We start from the raw sequence: 9,501 nt of genomic DNA on the forward strand, positions 1-9,501 counted from the left end.
TATTTTGTATCAAACTTTTATGCAAAGATAAATAATTGTTACACTGTAAAATTGTCAGTTCCATTTACTGTACATTGACTATACAATACAATGCATGAGAGACTAAAAGAAACAGAGGAGGTTTGTTTAACTACAAACAGTCTTAAAACTGACATACACTGTGGATATTTCCCCATAAAAACTTCAAATGCTCTGTTCATTTCATTGCTCACAACTAGCTAACTTACATCTCTTAGCAAAATAAACACATACCCTTTATTTAGCATGGCATATTTTGTTACTGAATTAATAAACAAACATCATATAAAAATGATCTGAACATTTGCCTCAAGGGGGAGCTTACAGTTCATTCTTGTAGATCCTTTGCATTTTCAAGCCATTCCAAGCTAATGTTCTTTGACGACATTATAATACAGCCTCACTGCAAAATGTTATTTTTGCCTCATTTTCAGTCAGTAAATCATTATACCTCCATGCTACTGTCCTTCCTAGGCGTCTTTGAAATCCATAGTGTGGACTGGTTTGGACTGGTTTTTGTTCTTCCTTTACTGAAAAATAAAAATACAAACTATTTCAGTGCATGTGTGCCTTTCCAGTCCTGATTCAGCTCTGTGATCAGACCTGAGCGTTCCATCCCCAGATCTCAAGGCCACATTTGGTGCTCTCACAGTGTGGGCTCCCCATTCACAGTAGCACTACTACCAAAAATACCAGACCACTCTGCTTAGCAGTGCTGCTCCCAGGAACTGCACTGAATTGGCCTGGATGGTTTTTATTTATTTTTTTTCCAGTTCCCATCCAACCACACCTCTCGTACAGAGTAGTCTTTTCAGAGAAGGACTCCGTTTGACCAGGGCTGGTGAGAGCTGAGCACTTCCCTTGTCTGCGGGGGAAGCAGAGCATACAAACCCCCTAAATCCATGCCCAAGGTGCAGCCCACCCACCCCAGTGGGTACCAGACCCCTGCCCACCCTGGGTACACCAACGGGGTCACTGCGCACCCCTGCGCCAGCGAGCCCCTTCCCTTCGGGGCTTGACCTGACATCTCATGAAGTGATGGCACATGGATCAGACTCCTGGCAATGAATGACTGGTAGAAAGCTTCCTTAGGGCTAGTTTTCAGTCAAAACTGTCAATAGCAGGTTTTGTGTTTGGTGTTTTTCAATTAAAAAAAGAAAAAAAAGATAAAACTGGTTCCAAAAAGTTCTTGCTCTGCAATACTGCTCATGTGTTTGCCCTGATTTTTCCATGGAGCCCTGAGGCATCCAGAAAGTTTATGGCAGTCTTTCCATGGCTACAAATGCCACAATACACCATCTTCCCTCACTTAGACTGGCAGACGACAGTGCACTGCAGACTACTGAAATAGGAGCCACTTCAGGAGCCATTGCAGCTGCATTTCAGTGAAAATGCTTCTCTGGGTAGAATATTTCACTTTGATGGGTTTTGGGTTTTTTTGTTCCCCAATTAAATAAAAACCAGAAGAGGAGAAGTAGCCCTACATAACTCTGTAAGGTGGAAACCTAAGAGTCCCAACAGTCCTATACATTCACTTTTACTCCTTTCCTGGTGTGTGAATGCAAGCGAGTCTGAGTTGATTTAAAATGTGCTTCGAGGGTGCTGAATGCTACAGTAGTTTTCAGTCCCTCCAGACTTACCTCTGAAGTCCTACAAAGTAATGCATTATGTACCTGAGCCCATTGGAGTAATTGGAAAGACTCCCTTTGGCTTCAGTGGACTTTAGATCAGGCCACAATGCTATAAACAAAGCAATTGCAATGAACCGAGTAGTTCCAGCGCTTCCTTCTTAAAGAAACGAAGTCACTACTTCCTTCTGGATTAATCCAGTAAAAGCAGGCACAAAATAATGATGAAAGGCTTTGAATGGAGAGTCCTTGCCACACAGCAGGAGCAATTTCTAAATACCTCGGATCAAATGTATCAAATGAGCTTATCTTCAACAAACCTATGCTGATTTTCACAGCTGGTTCAGGAAACAGATTTTAGTGACAAAGGTAAGATGCAATAAATAGCTTGAGCATATTGGTGTTTTGACCATCAAATGCAATCATAGAAACTGAGAAATATACCAGGTTGGAATTTAAACTTTCTGCAAGGCATTCAGATGATAATGGAGATGGGTCTTTGAAGCAGTTTCTCCTTGCTTCCCTGGAAGAAATGAAAGGGAGAGCATCTAAGCATGAATGAGCTGATCATTTCTGCCAGCTACAGGGACGAGGTGTTGCTCTGCCTTATTACTACCCTTCAAGAGCCCAATGACAGGCAAAATTAGTCATGACCTTTCAAGCTAGGCATGTCCTGGTTGGCCATGGGTTGTGGCTTTCAGAGGAAAGGTCACCATGTTGTGGAAGCCTAAAAAAGAATGAGAAGTCAGGTTCACGTGGAAAGTTGGGGGTCCCTCCTTCCCCAGCAGGACAGAATCCCTTTCATGAAGTTCTAAAGTGTCCAGCTGATAAGTTCAAGTGATTGTTTCTTCTTTTGATTTGGTTTTTGCCCAAGAGCTGCATATTTGTGATGAACTAAAATGGTTTGCAAGGGAGGTCATAAGTGGAAATCAAAAATAAATAGGAAAATATTTTTTTTAAAAACAAAGTTTTTTTTCAAAAGATAAAATACTTTTTTTTGGTGATAGTTTTTTTTTTCATCTAAATGATTTTTTTAAATGGTTTAATTTCTTTAATTAAAGGTTTTGATGTAACTCAAAATAGACATTCTGGGAACAAAAACAAACAAACAAACAACCAATAAAAAGGTTTTGCATCAAAACCATTTTGTCCTTGATTTTTGTATCATTTCATCTATCAAACTAATCAGCAAACAGAAAAAAAAAAGGAAATCTTCCAAGGTGAATTTCCAATATCTGTGTCATGCAATTTTGAAGTCTTGGAAGTTCAGATGAATTTCTTCTGGATGAAGTGCTATAGCATCAAAGGCCTGATCAAAGCCCACTGAAGTCAACACTACTTTTTCTATTGATTTCAGTGGGCCATGAATCTATCACTGCTTTCCCAGGAGTATTCAAGGGCTGAAACTTTTCTCAGAAGAGAAGCACCTGACAGAAAAGCTACTAAGATGTACCATACTTACCAAGAAATCCAGGGCCACTGTAATAAGGGTTCCAGAATTCAATTACTGTGCAATTGTTAGTGTTATACATATTATTATTTTACTACTCTTTTCTGCTTTGAGCTTCCAATCTTCTGCAACCCCAGTGGTGAGGTTTCTATATAACCTCTCACAGGCTTGTATTTGCCTGTCATAAGACTGGTTGGAAAGTGTACATTTTCCTTTTCTTATAGAAAATGCATTTTAAAAAAATCAAGTTTGTTATTCAGACCTCGTAATATTCTGCTCTTTATGGCTACTTGTTTCAATGAGGCATGGTACCAAGTACTGCAAATATCACTGTACATTCACTCACACAGAAACAGTCTTCACATTTGGAGTGTTTTCTCACCTGAAATAAGTTACTGCAGCTATTGGCAGAAAATACTAAGTAAAAACCATAAGGAAAAAATAAAGAGCTAAAAATAAGCAAGAAATTTTTTTTAATTTCTTAAAACTGTGATATCATATTCCTGGTCTTCAAAAGAGAAAACAGCTTACAAATCTGCTTATTACTCTTGATATTTTATGTACACAGCATCTATCTATGAAACATATTTCAGTTTAAACTCTTCTGGACTGCATTAAGTTGAAAACACTTCCTGAACTAAAGGATAAATTATATTTGAGAGTTTCAGAAAAACTAGTTCAGAAAAAAACATAAATTATATGCTGTCATGTCTTTACGTATCTATATCATATTTTGAGAAAAATGAAAAGTCCAAAGAATTTTAAAGCCTGAAGCAAACTGTACTGTATTTCAAAGGCTGAAATGTTTCTTTTTTGCATAATAGTACCCTTACTTGATACCACAGCTATGAATACATATCTATTTATTTTATGCACCCTCTTAAGCACATACATGATGTACAAAGGATATCACACTAGTGCGTGGCTCAAAGCAAGCTTTTGCTTTTCCTTTTCAATTCCTGTGCTCCAGTGGTCCATTTGTTGTTTGTATGGTATGTTCAGTGGAACAGGATTAAGCAGCTGCTGCCCCTTAGGTTTGTCCTTGGAACAAATTTTTACTTTGGGTTAGAAATTGAGTCCTTGGGCTCACCCTGTATCTGTGAGGGACCCCTCTACTATTTCCCACAGCCCAGGTACTTTACAGGTGGTAATCACAATAAAAGAGGTGAAGTCAAAGTGCTGACAACTGCCCTGCCTGTCAAGTGGTCTGCGAAGAGACTTTCTTCAGGAACAGGTGGAGTCCCAGCAGCAGCATTCTTTGAGACCTAGAATTATCTCAGCATGTTGTGGAAAAAGCCTGAAGGTGAATGTTCAGCTGTAACAGCTGTAAACTACTTGCATTTTAATAGATGAAAAGGCACTTATTTGCATATTTGGGGATAGATGTAAGCAGTCTTTCAGTAGGAATAGCTTGCCAATGGAAATATGAATTCTGCATCATAAAACCACTACAGATGAGTATATTTTACCTTTTATGAAGCATCTGGAAACAGCAAGTCCCAAAAGCCACCAGTATCAACAGCAGCAGTGGTATAGTGGGTATTACAACATAAATTAAATTCGGAATTATACCTACAAGACAAAAATTCTCATTAATGTCTCCCATGTTGAAATGCTTTTAACCATGTCAGGAAAAATCTGGAGTAAAGTAACAGGAATACATTAACTTACACAAAAGAACACATATATTCCTTCTACAGGAAGAGCTCCAAAGAGAAGTCAGCAGTATCAAGAATAAAGCAGCACCTGACTTATATGGAAAATATATCTTAAGGTCTTCAATTCTGATATTTTCCAATTTTTTAATTCACAATTCAAGTGTTTTAATGGAGTACATTTCACAGCCTAATTTTTTTTACAGTCCATTTCAACTGTAGACTCTGTCATCCTTGTATGTGGATTCCCTGCCCATGCAGGACCACAGGGGGAATAAGCCTGGCTCTCATCTTCCCTTTCCCCTTAAAAGACACATAAAAAGCCTCTCCTTGACTAATGAGGAGAGCTAAAGGTGTTCCTCTGCAGGTCCCTGCACAAAAGGAGTGGGAAATGGTACAAACTGAGACTCTATCATCTGCCTACAATAGAGGATGGGGTCTGCAGCTTCCAGAAGGGTACTGCTTCCCAGTAACTATATGCCCATGTTTTGTACTAGTACACATTTAATGTACAAATTGTGGAGATTTTCTTACCTATTGTCCTATTTTGAAAATATTTTCCCTAGCAAGAATAAACGTGAATATGCATGTTGTGCTCAAGTTTTAGAGTCTTCGCACAGATAGTATTAAAAGGTATAATTTATTACAAACGACAGTTCCTCAATATGATAATTCCTCTGGAGTTGAAAATAATGGAAACATCTGTTAGGAAGCTGGCTCAAAACCAGACAACCAGTGGGCAAACAAAGCACGCCCTTTCCATAATCCCAGGGTGCAATCCTGTAAAATCCAGGGCTGCTCCTTAGACATGTTCAGTTCCTTGAAGCAAAGCCATGCTACAACTCTTCCTGAGCCTTGGGACTCCACTCAGAAGATAAACTGTTGAATGAAGCAGTCTGGGGCAGTGCAGAACATGGGCAGTAGGTATCCACTTCCCAAATATCAAGTGTCATCTCTACTGGGAAGCTCATCAAGGCACTGAACTCCTCTTAGCATATGGTTTTCCAAAAACACAGGGTACTTGGGGGAGCTATGGACACAGTGTTTATTCTAAGTTTGGCGAGACAAGGAAATAACTTGTTTCCACAGCAACTAAAAGGACTAAGACTTTTGAAATCTTGTTCAAATATATGCATTTTCAGGGCACTTCCCAGGGAAACAGACTGTTTCCTCCTATTGACAAAAATGGAAACTGAAATATTTATTTAATTCCACTGTTAATATTTTTAGCAGAACACTACATTCATATGAACACATTACCTGTTTCAGTAGCAATAATATGATACTGATCTTCTGGTTTGCTTGTGTCATAAGGATTTCCTGCTGGCACTGTTGGAAAAATATCTGAAAAGGAGATCAGACATTTTAGGAAAACAGTAAAAAATATGGCCATTATGTTGGTTAATAAATTAATAGTAATTACATTTTAATTTCTATTTGTAAAATGAACATTTTTATGATTTATTAAATATACATGTGTACAGGATTTTATTTTAAAAATTGGAATTATATCTGGAAGAAGAATTACAAGCAGTGTTATTCTGAACAACAGCCATATATTTTTAGCTGTTGCTCTCTGAAGAATTAATTTTTCCTATGTTCCAGTTCTTAACTGTGCCTGTTAAACTTGAGTAATTTTGGAGGCTCTTGAATGGTATCCTTATAATTATGTATTTACCAGTGCAATGGAATGTAATGTGTCAAAATTTCTTACCGTATTCTGGCTCTGCTCTGTCTCCTAATTCTTTTTCTAAGACATTATCTGTTAAATCAATATTTGAAATTGATTGTTGAAGAATGAAAAATGTGTGCAATAAAACAGATGTTTCCATTTTTTTCATGCAGTATCACAGAAATTGATACATTCCCCCAAACAATAATTGCTTAATTCTTCAGCATTTCATCTTTTACCAAGACTCTTTACAAACTAGTGTCAGATCACCTCTAGTTCATACTTTTTGCTCCTTAGAAGAAGGCCATAATTTAGTCTAGTTTCAATTCTTGGTGGCCTCTGATTTAATGGCTAATGGTCAAACCCTAACTTCTTGTGCTGAATAAAGTATCTAACATATCCAAAGCTTCATTTGTGCAGGCAATTCTAAATCAACATATTAAGTTCTCTCTGTCATAAGGTTATACTAACTTAACAAGTGCTATGAGACTACAGTTCTGAGTGTCTTGATAAATACAAACTGCTAGGAGAAATCAAAACAGCAATAAAGCCTAGTAAATAATGGTAATTATTTCACCTACACTGGTAAAAAATAGTTACATTTGGCCTTATATAAGGAAAGACACCAAGATACCCCAAAGAACTGAGCTGCTGTCTCTTGACAGCAGAAGAGGAGATGAGTTTTTAATTTGATTGCATAATCAAACCTACAGGAGCTGGACAGGAACTAAATGAGGTCGCAATTACCAACCTATAATTAAGTTTAAGATTGCTGAATGATCAATAAGATCCAAAGCCAGGCTGATCATTGCAGCAGTAAATGCTGTCAAGGGAGGGCTTGGAAAAATAAAAGTGTCTACCAGAAATGTAGTTGCTGCTTGAGCAAGGCTGCCTAATGAGCACTGTCCTGGACCTGCTGATGATACAATTAGATGAAACTTTATCAAAGTCACCTGCAATCTGTTTTGGCCTGTGGCTGGTGTCATGCACCCTATACTGAGTTCAGACAGGAGAGTTGTGAAAAATAACATACTCTGATAACAAGCTGAAATTCAATATGCATGTGGCACTTTAGCACTCCTGGTGAAATGGATGTATTTTGCACTGCTAAGAGCTGACACTGAAGCCTTTACAGTGATTTGAGGGGGGAAAAAAAGGTCTTTTGTAAGTCTTATTTGGTTTGAGATAACAAAAGTAATTTTCCTACAAACATTGTGTAACTTTCTTCAGGCAGTGAAAGAAATGTCATATATCTATTTATATACATTTTTGCATCTACTCCTTTCCTCCATGTGACAGCAAAATACATTTCTGGAGAATAGTCTGTTTTGCTAAAGAGCACAATTCCAACAGTTTGAAAAATAAATAGCTACAATTCAGTAGTACTGCATTTAGCTGCATAACAATGTCAATACTAACAATAATCTACCTATGCATTGTTTGCCTCATATGTCTCATTATAAACTAGTAACCCACTTCTACCTAGAGAAAGAAATACAAATGCATTTTCATTGTTACTGTTATCACCTTGTTTTCTGACAATCCAAAATATCCAGCATTTTCTCAGATGGTAAAAGCAATAGAAAAAGCAATTCTTTATCACATCTCAACCAGAATGGTAAGTAGTTCACTAGTACAGAATTATTATCTAATTTAAATTTGTTTGCTTTTAAAGCTACAAAATAGACCTGAAACCAAACCTTTTTAATAAAGCCTGCAATTTCTGACGTAAAAATGTTGGGTTTTAAACAACACGAAGCATTTTTATTTTGTTATACTATTTCAAAATAATTTGAACAGTTCTAAAAGTGATAAAATTATTTCATTTCCTTGAAAGGCCTATGATGACTACTGATCATCATAAAGCAGTGATAACCACCAAAAATTTCAAAAGCAGGAACAGGTTTTGGGGGCGATAGTATGCCAAAATACATTGGTATATCAACTCTGCCAAATATTTAATATTTGCTGGCAATATTAATTACCATTAATATCCTCATTAAGTGACCAAAAAGTGAAAAATATATGTATCCACCAAAACCAGAGGAACAAAATAGCCTGGATCTGTATGGACAGACAGATCTCTACAAAGAGAGTGATTATTTTTTGATCACCAGCATAGAGAAAGAAGATAGGAAACTGCAGATTATATAGTTCAAATAGCTGCTAAGAGTAGGATTTCATAGAATGGTTTAGGTTGGAAGGGACCTTAAATAACAGCTTTTTTCCAATCCCCTACCATGGGCAGGAATACCTTCCCCTAGACCAGGTTGCTCAGAGCCCCATCCAACTTGACCTTGAACATTCCCAGGGATGGGGCAGCCATAGATTCACTGGGCAGCCTGTGCCAGGGCCTCACCACCCTCCCAGAAAATAATTTCTTCCTAATATCTAATCTAAACCTACTCTCTGTCAGTTTGAAGTCCGCCCTTATACTGTCACACCAGAGCCTTCTAAAGAGTCTCTCTCCATCTTTCCCGTGGGCTCCCTTCAGGTTCTGGAAAACTGCAATTAGGTCACCCCAATGCCTTCTCTGTTCCAGGCTGAACAATCCCATTTCTCTCAGCCTTTCCTCCCAGCAGAGCTGCTCCATCCCTCTGATCCCCTTGGTGCCTCCTCTGGCCTGGCTGCAGCAGCTCCCTGTCCTTGCTGTGCTGGGAGCCCAGAGCTGGATGCAGCCCTGCAGGTGGGCTCTCAGCAGAGGGGGCAGAGGGGCAGAATCCCCTCCCTGCCCTGCTGCCCACGGGGCTCTGGGTGAGCCCAGCACACGGGGGGCTCTGGGCTCCCAATGGCCAGGGCATGGCCAGCCTCTCACCCACCAGCACCCCCAGGGCCTTCTCCCAGGGCTGCTCTGGATCTGCTCATCCCCAGCCTGGATTGGTGCTGGGGCTGCCCTGACCCAGGTGCAGCAGCTTGGACTTGGTCTGTCAAACCTCATGAGATTCCCAAGGGCCATCTCTTGAGTTTTTATTAATTAATAAATGTACTAAATCCGTAATTTCATATGCATTCTGACTTGTAGCTTAGTTTTGAAAAACAAACACACCAAAAATTGTTTGAAAATATTTGCATGATCCT

The 9,501-nt window shown here is 38.7% G+C and overlaps 1 protein-coding gene across 1 annotated transcript in view; it reads right to left on the minus strand.

Annotated features, from left to right (window-relative positions):
• Positions 1-9,501, minus strand: part of CHODL (chondrolectin) — a 14,962-nt gene continuing 5,461 nt past the window's right edge. Inside the window, exons 4-8 of the mRNA XM_031063563.1 lie at positions 6,466-6,513; positions 6,012-6,095; positions 4,566-4,668; positions 2,091-2,169; positions 1-548 (exon numbers count right to left, since the gene is read on the minus strand). Coding sequence (XP_030919423.1) covers positions 546-548; positions 2,091-2,169; positions 4,566-4,668; positions 6,012-6,095; positions 6,466-6,513 — 317 coding nt within the window. The 3' untranslated portion in view covers positions 1-545. The remainder of the gene's footprint in view (positions 549-2,090; positions 2,170-4,565; positions 4,669-6,011; positions 6,096-6,465; positions 6,514-9,501) is intronic.

Source organism: Geospiza fortis, unplaced genomic scaffold (genome assembly GCF_000277835.1).
Source record: "Geospiza fortis unplaced genomic scaffold, GeoFor_1.0 scaffold83, whole genome shotgun sequence".
Taxonomy (NCBI): Eukaryota; Metazoa; Chordata; class Aves; order Passeriformes; family Thraupidae; genus Geospiza; species Geospiza fortis.